Raw genomic sequence first — 12,780 nt, forward strand, 5'->3', positions numbered from 1 at the left:
GACCTGTTTGAGAGCCTACAGATAACCTCCTCTGACTCCATAGATTTGAGGTTATGGTAGCTTTGCATTTAGGTGGAGAGATTTGTTTGGCATCTTGTTGAGCAGGAGGAACTGTCAGGAAGTACTTGAAAGTACTCCAAAGGGCAGTAATGTCCAGGAAGCTAAGGAAGAGCTCAATAAATTAATGTTTATTGTGGCAATGCCTAAAAGCCTCAGTTAGGCAATGTGGTTTAGACAGAGGGGAGAGAGGTTGTCTCCATTCTAAAGAAAGATTTTACAATATGAATTCAGGATAGGAAGAGAGTAATTTGAAACTGAAATCTTACTTGCTGACTGTTAGGAGAATGTAGTACTGTATCACCAGGGCAAATAACTTGCTCTGGAAAGTTTGTTATTCTACTGCATTTTGACACAGCTCAAGGGGGAATCATCTGGAGCAAGTGTTTCAGAAGCCATGAATGGCAGTAGAATGGCAGTACAGTGAGAGCAGGCTTAGGGTGGGCTGTGGTTGGACTGGTGAGTGCATGGGACATGACTCAGGAATGTGGGCTCCAGGCTGAAGTGCAGCTTTGAACCTCCCCTTTGCACTCTGGTTTCTGTGGGCAGGAAATCCAGGAGTTTGGGCTGGCAGACAAGCACAGCAGACACCAGCCAGGTTCCTAGCTGGTCCCCAGTGTGTGCCTGCTCTGGTAGTGCACACAGGCAAAAGAAACAAAGAGGATTGCTTTGCACATAGCTTGGGCTGCAAGTCAGGGTGGTATAGGACTTCCGGGCTGGCTTTAGAGGTGTGAGGTAAAATCTGTTACTGATGTTTGTGGCAAGACTTTGTTCCTGAAAACTGCTTAAAAATGTCTATTTGAAGCAAAGGGAGCTAGTGATAGTTTATCAATGTCTATGAAGTGACTACATTAGGACCCTGCATGTAGCTCTTGGAGCATTTCCGTTCCTAGATACTTATGCATTGTGACTGGGATCACTCAGGCACAGACTGCTCTCCCCACAACAGCTTCATGTCCACCCTGACTCTTGTCTACTGAATTTCTAATACAAATCACTCCTGGATCTAGCTTTTGCTTTCTTACTCAGCTCTGATGGTAAAGGTTTACAGTTCTATTTTGTTTTGCTATCTAGATCTCTTAGCATGAATGTGGTTAGCCCATGTAAAAGAGCTAAATAAATAAAGCTGACCTCGTTTCCTATCTTGTACAGGGCAATTGAAGTGGTGTAACATGCACACCCACAGCTAGGGTGCTGAATCTTAATTGTAACAAGCTAGTGAAAGATCATAGACTGACAGAGTGGTTTAGGTTGGAAGGAACCATTAAAAATCATCTAGTCTAACCCCTGTCCCACAGAAAGGGTCATCTTTCATTTGATCGGGTTGCTCAGACCTCAAGGGACAGATAGATGATGGGTGATAGAAAGATATGTGGCCTACAGGCAGGTCTGGAGTCTGCACTTACTGAATCTGACTTTTCTTCATTGCTGAATGTTCATTTTTTTCCCCCCAATTTCTTTAATAAATGTGGAACCTTATTGCCTGGAATTGGTATTTTTGCATCAGGTAATGGCAACACGAATGGGCCAACAGGGAGGTAGGACTGTGGTCTATGTATTGGCACAGGTCTCAGAAATCAGAATCATTTCAGATTAAAAAAAAATAATAAAATCCTATCGGGATCCAGAATCTTAAGCAAAATTTAGTCAGCATAGCCTTTATGATATTAGTCACTGCACCAAAAGAGCTCAAGGTGAAGCCTGTGCCAGCCCAGCTTCATATTTAAAGAGTTTCTCTGCATGTCTCCCTGGTCGTGGGGATTTCTTACAGTCACTGGGTATGGATGAGTCTTGCTGTGCTATGTGTGCATGTCTTGTTAGACACAAGCCTCAGACACTGCACGTTTTTTGAGGAAACCGCATACAAAATGCAGTAGTTTGAAACAGATTTTCCTGTTAAACAAGGCAAAACTCACTGCATTTATCTGAGGTTGATTTTAAGCTCAAAGAAAAACTTAGGGGTGCATCCAGCCTGACACAGAGAGAACAGGACACCCTAGCATGTGCCTTCCCCAGCCAAACCAGATTACACACAGCTCCTTTAAAGAGACTAGACTCAAAGTGGGGATTAGGCACAATAGGCTTTTTAACTTTCACTTGCACTTTTACTGGTGCAATCTGGAAGCATCTCTCCTGCCCTGCTTTTCTGTTTTCTAAAAGAAATCTATGCTTACTCATGCCTTGTAGGTGCTCTTGTAGTTGAGTTGTAAAGATAATTTCTGCCTTTAATCTGCAGCTGCAGAAACCCTAAAACTGCCTTGAGAGAGACAGCCTGCATCTCCATCAGTGCTTATTCAGAAGTTCAGCAACAATGCTTCTGTTGTCAAATCAGGCAGCCGTTTCCCTAGCCACATCATGTTAATAAAGGGGCTGGCAGATCATTATGTGAAGAGCTGCACAACTGACTGGCCATGACAGCTCACCCTGGCACGTACAGGAGTGTGTGGGCATAAGATCATGACTGTGCTTTCTTTCTTTTTCTTAACTCTGTCAAGGAGGAGCCTGGCCTGGAAGCCTCTAAGCCTTGCTGGTTGCAAGCCAGCTTGATACTGCATGAAAGCATGCAGCCTGCACTGCAGCAGAAGGTCCTTCTGACTAAAATGAGCAAAAAGAGAGCATGTACTTACTGTCCCACAGGCAAGGCAGCATGTAAGAGCCCTCTTTTCCTTGTAAACTCAAATCCCCACAAGGGGAGTAGGAATGAGACTATTAAATAGATTTTGGGAGGGGAAGGAAAGGAAGACACATGACCACTATTTAAAGAATTTTGAGATATTAATAAAATCTGTAAAAGTACCACCATTGCAACTGGGAAATACATTCTCCCAAGAAGAACTTCAGGACTGCATTAGACTAAGGAGTTTAAAGGAACTACCTCCACCTGCTTATCCTAAAAACAGAGCCCTGCCCTGGAAAGTTAAGAATGAGCACAGTCTTTCCCCTGAGAGGGAATTTCCATGCCTGACAAGAAAAAAATTACATCCTTGCTCACTGCCAGATATAGCTGGAAAGAAGAGCATTGATTCACAAGCAGGGACTTTTAGGCTTTCAGTTCTTCCTGTTACACATTTAAAATGTCTCAGAGGTATACCCCTTTCTTTCTTGCCCTCTGAAAAGAAGTCAGCTATGCTTCAGCTTCGTAGCTGCATTGATGCAAACCCAAACAAGTATGAATGTGTAATAGAAAAAGGGTCCCGTTGGGTACTTTTAAACAATCAGAACTGGATTCCTCAGGATGTTTGTATGTTTGTTGCTAGCCAAATTCCAAGTTTCCAGAAGGCATGAAAAGCTGTGGCCAAAACTTCTTGTTCAGTGACTGCAGATTATGAACCTTATCAGTAATTGCCTTGGTCAGCAGTGATAATGAAGTAAGCAAATACCTGAAATGGAAACATGCTTCTTTTTGTTTGCTTTATTTTTTTAAGTGGAAAGCTCCACGGCTCTGTGTAGGAGTAAAGAAGAATTAGAAGCAGCTTTCCTTGAGTATGTGGTGTACTTATGTTGCAGGTATCAGTGCTGGGTACGTGTTGAAAAAAAAACAGGTGGAAAAAACCAGTCCAATTCCTGGGCATGTCTGTCACATTTCTGTTCCAGCTCTGCTTCTGTGGTGGTTTGAACAAACCTTTTTCATCGCAGAGAAGGCAAGATGCCAACCCAGAATCAATATGTATGGTTAAATTTCTTTATGTTTCTTTTAAGAGGTTGACTGTGACCAAACTACTTAGAAAAAGCAACGAAGATACTGGGGAAGCAGTAACTCGGGGATTTTTCCTGCTGTTAGACACTTCCCTAATTTAATATGAAATGTGACGGCAAACATCAGCAGTCAGGGATGCTTCATATGGCAGTGGTGGTGTAGTAAAACCAGGGTCAAATCCAGTCCATTTCAGGCAACTCAACCCTTTGAGAGGTTTCTCCTGGCAGTGAGTAGCCAGAGGGTTTGTGCTGTATATGAAGTGCATGCTCTAAGAAAGTACATGTGTAATTTAAGTAGTTTCTAAGAATCGTGCTGTTGTATTTCTGCTGCAAACAGTCTTCCACATTTTGCTGCTTGATAATAGTTTCTTTACTTACAGCTTGTTGTGTAACTGTAAAAACAGGTTTGAAATTAGCTAGGTTAATCTCTCCAGCAATCTGGAGCACTTTGATTTGGGCTCAGGCAGCTGGCTACTCCGTCAGCTGTGGCAGCCCAACACGTGCAGATTTCATTGCTCAGAGTGCAACTTCCATCTCATGACTGACACTTGCAGAACAATGTTGCTAAAACTGTTTTCTCCTCACTCTCCCAGGTTGCCCCTCTACCTGGCTTCTCTTTTCATAAGTCTCCTCTTCCTCTTGGTGAATTTAACATGTGCAGTATTGGTGAGGACACAGAATTCAGAGAGAAAAGTCATTGTCTCTGTCCGGGTGGCAATTAATGACACGTTGTTTGTGCTGTGTGCTGTTTCACTCTCCATCTGCCTGTATAAGATCTCCAAGATGTCTTTAGCCAACATTTACTTGGAGTCCAAGGTAAGGTACATTTTCAGTTCTTTTCAAGTACCTTCTGAGAGACAAGGGCAGTGCGAGGCAAAGCCACAGAATTCTTTCGATCCCCTGAGAGCTGGAGACTTTAAACTTCACTGCTTGCTCTTGGCTGGCCATTCTGTTCAATATATGAATTAAATACTAAGTGGTAGCAAGGGAGCCTTTGGCCACCACCAGTGATCCCAAATATGTGTTTTTGAGGCAGAATTTGTAGAACTTACTGGTTGGAGCTTCTCACAGCTCTTTTTCACATGGATACTGCTTTCTCCAGGTCCCTTGTCTGAAGACCACTTCATTTCAGTACTGCTACATACAAGTGATCTATACTTCAGGATCCTTCAGTTTGTCAAGTCATTGGCTAAGTTAACTGTTTAAGGGAGCAGCATGCTGAAGATAAGCCAGACAGAGAAATATGACTCTCCCTTTATACCTTTGAATGCTGTCCTATAGATAATGAGAACATGTTTTAAAAGACCTAATACATTATAATTTAGTCAGCTGGGGAGAAGGGGAAAAAGGTGTCTCCTATTACTCTACAGAATGTTCTTTAAAGAAATATTGTTAGGTTTATAGCATTGGACACATCCAGTGGTCAAGGTGCTGGGTGGCATCACATAAAAATGCAGCGTTTACTATAAAACCAGTGAAGATGTTTTGTATCTATAAATAATGAACCAAGGCTTTCAAAGGTCCTTGCATTTGCAGCAGACAGCTAAATCTTAAATTACTAGTTTAACTAATAACACATTGCCATTACCACAATGAACCTTTTAAAAAAGTAAGTTTCAGCTGCTATTTAGAAAATCTTATAATAAAATTCCTCTCTCCGTTTACTTAATCAGATGAAATTAGCCCATTTCCTGTTTAATCAAATCTGGCCGTACTGCACAACAACTAAAAGTTCAGGGCTGAATAGAAGATTTGAAAACATAGCTTAGTTTGTTTTGCTTCTTCCAAGCCTGTCATTTGCTGACCAAAGGGCACAGGCAATGGATTATTTTTACTAGTAAGAAAAGTTTTTCTGCTGCTGCAAATCACAGAAGCATAAATCTCTGTAACAAAGCAGTGTTAACCTAAGGGAGGTCTTGGTAGACTACTTTGTTCTGCTTCCTCCTCCTGCAGGAAACCTGATCTTCTTTACTTCAAGCAATTTCACAAAATCCAAACAAACTCTAACATTATTTGAGACAGCAAAGGACAGAATGCTCAGCTGATGAAAGTTTGAATGTAGAAATGAGAATTAAAGAGTGCTTTGCTCCATACTGCTGACCTGAAATGGGAGTTCCTCTGGGGACTTCCAGTAATGTTTGACTGCACATACTTGAGGGATACAGATGGCTGGAACTGGCAGTGGAAAAACATCCTGGTTTAATCTGCTACTGTTATGCTGAAAAAAAACTAGCTAAGGAAGAAAAATCCATTCTCTACAGTGATATGACAGAAATAGTGTTGGAGATAATGCATGCTTTGTGCTGCATGCAGATAGGCATCAGTACTGACAGCCTTTAATTTGCATCCCCCACCTGCTGGCATGTGCTGTCTGATCCCATGTGAAAACATGTTCATCTCCATGGCCTGTTGTGCGGGACCATCCTGGTTCTCTGTGCCAAAGCTATGACAGTGCCAAGGAGGTGCACAGCCCTGCCATTAGGTGCTGACTTGGGCCAGTTCTATGCTGGCCAAAAGCATCATGTACTGGGACATGCCACCCACTTGAGGCTCCCCCTCTTTTCTGCAGAAGCCTGTGACAGAGAAATAATTCCTCTGGCTTTATTCTGCTGTGCTCTTCCTTTCCTGAGCCACTAAGTATATTTGATTGCCAGCAAAACCAGGACACTTTTATCCCTTTTTGTATTTGATGGGATAGAAGTTTGTTAAATCTCTAGCACATTTAATTATTAGCTATTAAAGAATGGCAGCTATGTAGGGTTTCTGCAGAAGCCTGTGACAGAGAAATAATTCCTCTGGCTTTATTCTGCTGTGCTCTTCCTTTCCTGAGCCACTAAGTATATTTGATTGCCAGCAAAACCAGGACACTTTTATCCCTTTTTGTATTTGATGGGATAGAAGTTTGTTAAATCTCTAGCACATTTAATTATTAGCTATTAAAGAATGGCAGCTATGTAGGGTAGGGAACCCCGTTCTGCTCTTTGCTTCTGCTATCTCCAGTCTGTAAATGCTGCTGAGCTGGGACATGGTATGTGCCAGTCAGCAACTTCTCTCTGCTCTCTCACCCTCAGTTTCCATGACAGCATCACTGACTTGTTAGTATCTAAGGAGAACAGAGAAGTGCCTAGCAAACATTTCCTCTTTGAGGCATTTCTTGCTTGCTGATCTTGCCACAGCTTTCACCACTGGCTGGTATGGATCTGTCTTCAATTCCTGTGTAGCCTTTTGGCTCATTCCTGACATGGCTGCAGGTTATGGCCTGGTGAATGGTGGTGGTTCCAGCACGTCATAAGCAGGGATTCAGAGACACTGACTGCACTGGGGATTCTGTAATACTTCTGAGCCTGACTGTTCCTTGAATTAATGTTATTTTTCTGGGAAAACAGGCAAAGTAGTTTTAGGCAAGCTTTTCAGACTACTGCCTGAGCTCCTCTTAACTGATGCTCCCCAAGGAGTGCAGATGGAGGAGCTGGGTTGACAAGAGCTGCAGGCACAAGAGCCAGCAGCTGTGGTCACTCTGCCCATGGGCCCTGCTTCCACTTTGTCTCTGTCCTCTGTGTTGACATTAGCTAAGGCAGGATGTTCTGTTCCCGTCTGTGCTGTGTTTAACTGCTGACTGTTACAACCTGCTCTGTACTTAGGAAATAGGTGCACAGCAAGCAGTTGTAAAAAGATGCAAGGTTGCATTATGCTGCCTAGCCAGCATCTGGTACAGGATGCTCTGTAGCTAATGCAGAGCTGAAGGCTAAATTCTTTTGCTCCACCTGATACCAAGTGTGATTCTTAAGTGTTTTCATAGCTCTGAAAATAGCACTTGTTCAATAAATTGTAGGTATTAGCCACAGCCCATTTTGGCAAATCCTGGAACTGCTACCATTGCCTGGAAACCACTGTACTGATAAAATACAGGAATATACATAGTATAGGATATACTGACCAAAGAAGGGAAAAAAGTAGTCAGTGGCATTAGACAGAGTTGCATGACAACCCTTGAAGTCCATGCAAAGCAATCTTGTTCTCTACTTCCCTTATGAAAAATAACCTGTGCTTAAATTTCTTCCAGGGCTCATCTGTCTGTCAGGTGACAAGTATAGGAGTGACTGTTATACTACTTTATACCTCACGAGCCTGTTACAACTTGTTCATCTTATCATTTTCCCAAACCAAGAAAGTCAACTCTTTTGATTATGATTGGTACAACGTATCAGATCAGGCAAGTATGAAAATATCTGCTAATGAGAAAACCTCATTCCGTATGTGATGACTGGTCTCCTAAATGCTCTGACAAGAGGAATAAATATATATTTTTTTTTCTTTTATTCAATGCACTATGATTGTTTTGCTCCAGGAACACAAATTTCTGGTAATTTTGTCACAACAAGGATAAAAACTCTAATACAGTGCTAAAAGAAAGATGTGGAATCATAGAATTGTAGACTTTTAGGTATTAGAATGGTCCTTATAGATCATCTCATCCTAAGCCCCAGCCCTGGACAGGGACACCTCCTCACTAGACCGACCAGGTTGCTCTAGGTTTCATCAAACCTGGCTTTGAACTGCTTTCAAAGTACTACCTCCCTGAGCAACCTGTGCCACTGTAACCACTAGCCAAACAATTTTTTTATAAATCAGTCTTTTGTTTACCTTCATTTTACTGTCAAAAGAAAGAGCACCTTTTATTAAAAAAGACAGGTATTTTGTCCATTATGAAGAACATATTGTACTTGGAGAAGCAGAAAAACAATACTTTATTCCACTGAGATGCTCAGTTCTGAAGCCATCATAAAATCTCCCATTACCATCCAGGGCTGTGGTATTATTTACCTTAAATTTACCTCATTAGTGTGATAATTTCTGTGGTTTGAGGGTAAGGCTAAGATTCTCCCAACCTTTAATTGCAAGTGACTATTTAGATTGAAAACTAATGGTGATAAAAACACTAAAGGAAAAAGTGGGGGTTTCTTTTTTGAATTTTATGAAATTTGGGCTTCCATCTCCTTTCTCTCCTTTGGAGCTTGTAGTTAGGTCCCAGTAATTTTCCAGCTCTGTCAAGGTTAGGCAAAATGGAAGGCCTGTGTCTGGATCATGAGTATCTTTTGTTTGGCCTCAAAATCCCTGACACTTGATGTCTTCTCATCCTCTTAGCAAGCACCTGCAGACCAAAAGCATCATTCCCAGCCGCACAAGGGCCTTGTATTGCCACGGTGGCCAAGCAAACCTGGAGCCATTAACAATTTTCTGTTGAGCAGTAGATAAAATTCTAAATAAGAAATAGGTAAACAGTAGGGTAGGACTGCCTAGAGGACCTCATTATGAGTTAGTTGAATAGGGTCTGTCAAGGGACTACAAATCAACCCTGCTGTGGTGCAGAGGAGTGCAGCTAGGTGCTGCCACTCTGTGTAATTGGAACACTCAGGTTTAGGCAGAAGGGCACAAGACTCTGACTCCTCACCTGAATCAAACATTTTTCCTCTTGTTGTCAAGGCCTGGAGTGTTGCTGCTGCACCTGCTAACCCCTTGCAGGGCACAATCCTTGTGCTGACTCTTACAGTCTGGAGTAACAGGGGGCTGGGACTTTGTGACTAGACTATTTCTGGTATTTCCCTGTGAAGGCAGAGGTTGTTCAAGCTAACAATGTGTACCAATCTGAACAGAGACAGGCCTTTCATTTTAAAAGACAGAGGCCCTTGAACATTGATGGTTCCCAGCCCAAAAAGGACTGGAAAACTAGTTTCTCATTACCTGGACTTGACCACTTGATCAAATGGTTGCTTGTCAGGCTCTTAAACTGGGAAGACCCTGCATTAAACTGATTTTGCTGAAGGAGAGAGAACAGGAGGAGGAAAGAGAAATCTACCCAAGACAGCATATTGATTTTTTTCTGTATGCCTTTAATCATTAGCCAGGTTAACCTGACTCTACTGAAAGGAAATTCTGGCCATGTTGTCAAGCATTATGGCCACTTAATTAAAGAACTTCATAGGAAGACACATTGCCTCCTGCACCATTAAATGACCTGCCATCTTTAAACACTTTTCTCTTTTACTTTTTTAACAGGCAGATCTGAAATGCCAGCTGGGAGATGCAGGTTACATAGTGTTTGGAGTGATCCTTTTCATCTGGGAGCTCTTGCCTACTTCCTTGGTTGTATATTTCTTCCGTGTCCGAAACCCTACAAAAGACCTGGTAAGTGGAATTTGTTAGGCAGGCCTGGAGGCCTCAGCTTCTGCAGGAGCTTTTGCTTCTTTACATTCTGACTTTTCTTTTTCAATGTGTCCTTGGCAGAATAAAAGAAACCCAAACTTCCCACTTCTTTATGCTAATTCCTTATGAAAGAAACTCATCATATTTACCCATATGGAAGGCAAGGTGTTTGTCAGGCAGTTTATCTTAAAAATCAAAACCCTAAAATTTAGGGGCATCTTCCTTTTCAGTTAATACAGGACTGTACTGGAGTCAGCAGAAAAGGAGATCGTTATTCAAATGTGCGATCTTTCATCACATAGAAAATGGTCATATATAGATGTTTTTCTACACAAGCCAAATATTTACGCTCAACATCACAGTAAGAGGAAAGCTGAAAACAACACCCTTAGAAAGAAACAAAAGCAGCAAGGCAAAACTGAACTTCAGTGCAAGGATACCACAAGAGGGAGACCAAGGGCCACAGGACTTCAGGCTAATGCATTCAGTGGGCCATTGCAGCAGTTCAGTTCCAGGAGTTGAAGATACTTGGCCAGAAAGCAAGGGGTTAGAATTACACAATCCCTCCTTTAGTTAAAAAATATCTTAACAGCAACACTGATTTAGTGAAAAAATCAAAAGTGTTCTTTGTTTTTAATAAGGAACAGTGCTGAGAAACAGTTTTTCTTTGGCTTTAGATTTCGTTCAGGACACCAGAGACAAAGGTTTGAGAAGAGGCATCCTGCATTCAGCAGTGTTCAAATGGGAAGCTCCTTTCCACAGACAAGTATAGGCTGATATGAGCCGTCTGTCTGCTTTGGTGCAGCCACAGGGTAACTGCAGTGTGTGGCCCTTTGCCAGCTATACCTTCAGCCAGAGAAATGTTGGAAAAGAGAACATGACAGATAACGATAGGTGCAACTCTTTGCCAAAGTTATTTAACATGTAAACATCCAAAATAGAGGGGGAGATGAAACTGCTCTCCTGCTTAAGGCCAGGGAGATGGCAGCATCCTGGCTTATCCACAGGCACAGGGAGCCCTGTTTCCTGGGGATGGAAGCAATGGGTCAGTGAATGAGGCTCAGCTGGGTCCTAGATGTCCTTCTGCACTATTTCCAGAATCAAACTAATTTTTTAAATCTTGTGTGTTTTCTGTTTTGATTCACAAGGAAATGAAAGACAAATGCCTTGTAAATGAAGGAGTTACATGCAGACTCCTTTCCCTGTGTCAACGGATTTGGTATCAAATCCTTGGGATTTGACCCTCAGAGTAGTATAGGGCAGATACTGAAATTGCTCAGCAAGGTCCTAAGGGGCTTTTCAGCCATGGTTTCACTAAGCAAGGTGCTAAGCATGATCAGTTCCTGAGGCAAGGGAGGTAAGGCACCAGGAGAGAGGGTTACCCAGGTGGGACATGAAATCAAATCTCTGAGGTGTTTCATATCCTTCAGCTCCTCAGCTGCTTCCTTACTGCTCACTTCAACTCAGCTGGCTGAAAGCACAATGTGTGCAGGATGGACAGGAATTCAGCAGACAGGTTAGATACAGACTGGCGGTGGTTTCAGAAATGGGTCGTGTTAGCTAATGAAAAGGTGTTGAGATTACTATGCTGGTAGAGATGACCAGAAAATGCAAAATTATTTCTGTTGCCTACAGCAAACATAAAATTGCCTTTTTGATTTTGGAAACCAGGAGGTAAGTCTGCAGTGACTTCATTTAGAAGTCAGGCACGAACCTATCTGCTGCAAGTACTGACTGAGGTTTCCCTTCCCTCAGGCCAGCGCAGGAATGGTCCCAAGCCATGGCTTCAGTCCCAGATCTTACTTCTTTGACAACCCTCGCAGATACGACAGTGATGACGACCTAGCATGGAATATTGCACCACAAGGGACACAGGGCAGGTGAGATACAAGAGGCAATCACTTGTTTCCTGAAACAGAAACTGAAAGAGGAAGAACACTGACACACTGCAAAAGACTGATGTAAATTGTCTTGTGTAAATCCCAGGGAGGTGAAGGGAAGCAAACAGGGAAGCTGAAGTGGAAAGGCAGCAGCGAGTGACTGTAGGGATGTGAGGGCCCCATAGAGACTACAGGGACACAAGAATGGAAACGGTTGCATCATTTAAGAGTTGTAACAGCATGCTGCTCTTTGAAAAACTTGGGTCAGGGCTTTGGGTTGCATGCTTCACCCTCTGTTTCTTTCAAGAGTGGCCTAAGAAGTGCCATTTACTCGTTAAAGTGTGGGAGCAAGGCAGCCTGGAAAAACAGCTGTCTTACTGCTCAGGGAGAGCAGGGAAAACTTCGACAGTGTAGGCAGCAGTTTGTGATGGTGGTAGTGAGAAGCCTCTCAACTTATATTGCCCTGTTACAAGCTAAATGTCTGGATGGTTACCTGAAAGAAGCATTTGCTTTCCTGCATACTGAAATCCCATGCAACCCAGACTTGGCACAAATAAATCTCTTTTCTCTGTGCAACTGGAAGCTTTTCACAGTTCACACCAAGAATGATAGCACCCAATTCAGAGAAGGAAAGGCACTGCTAGGACTCTATCCTGCCCTGAAAGGAGGCTCAGTTATGTTTTACACATTTGCTGTTCCTGTATCTACACTATGCAAGGAGTAAGTTAGTGTAACCACTCACCTTAAAATGCTGGCCAGCTTGCTAACCCCGGTTAACACACCCAGATCTGGTTCTTGGCCCTCATTTAGCTAAGACAGCATAGTCACTGTGTCTGAGCACACAATGTGATTCAGTAAAGTTAAATATTCACTATTTACAGTTATCAATCATCCTATCTCTGCATTCATTAATTTTTCACTGTCGTGGTTTAACCCCAGCCAG

The 12,780-nt window shown here is 42.5% G+C and overlaps 1 protein-coding gene across 2 annotated transcripts in view; it reads left to right on the forward strand.

Moving 5' to 3' along the window:
• GPR137B (G protein-coupled receptor 137B) overlaps positions 1-12,780 on the forward strand; it is a 24,135-nt gene that overhangs the window by 9,666 nt on the left and 1,689 nt on the right. The window contains exons 3-6 of one of the 2 annotated variants that reach the window (XM_009072919.1): positions 4,347-4,569; positions 7,817-7,966; positions 9,811-9,939; positions 11,713-11,837. In XM_009072919.1, the coding sequence (XP_009071167.1) occupies positions 4,347-4,569; positions 7,817-7,966; positions 9,811-9,939; positions 11,713-11,837 (627 nt within the window). The remainder of the gene's footprint in view (positions 1-4,346; positions 4,570-7,816; positions 7,967-9,810; positions 9,940-11,712; positions 11,838-12,780) is intronic. The other variant, XM_009072921.1, reaches the window with a different exon arrangement.

This window comes from Acanthisitta chloris, unplaced genomic scaffold (assembly GCF_000695815.1).
Source record: "Acanthisitta chloris isolate BGI_N310 unplaced genomic scaffold, ASM69581v1 scaffold2904, whole genome shotgun sequence".
NCBI classification, from domain to species: Eukaryota; Metazoa; Chordata; class Aves; order Passeriformes; family Acanthisittidae; genus Acanthisitta; species Acanthisitta chloris.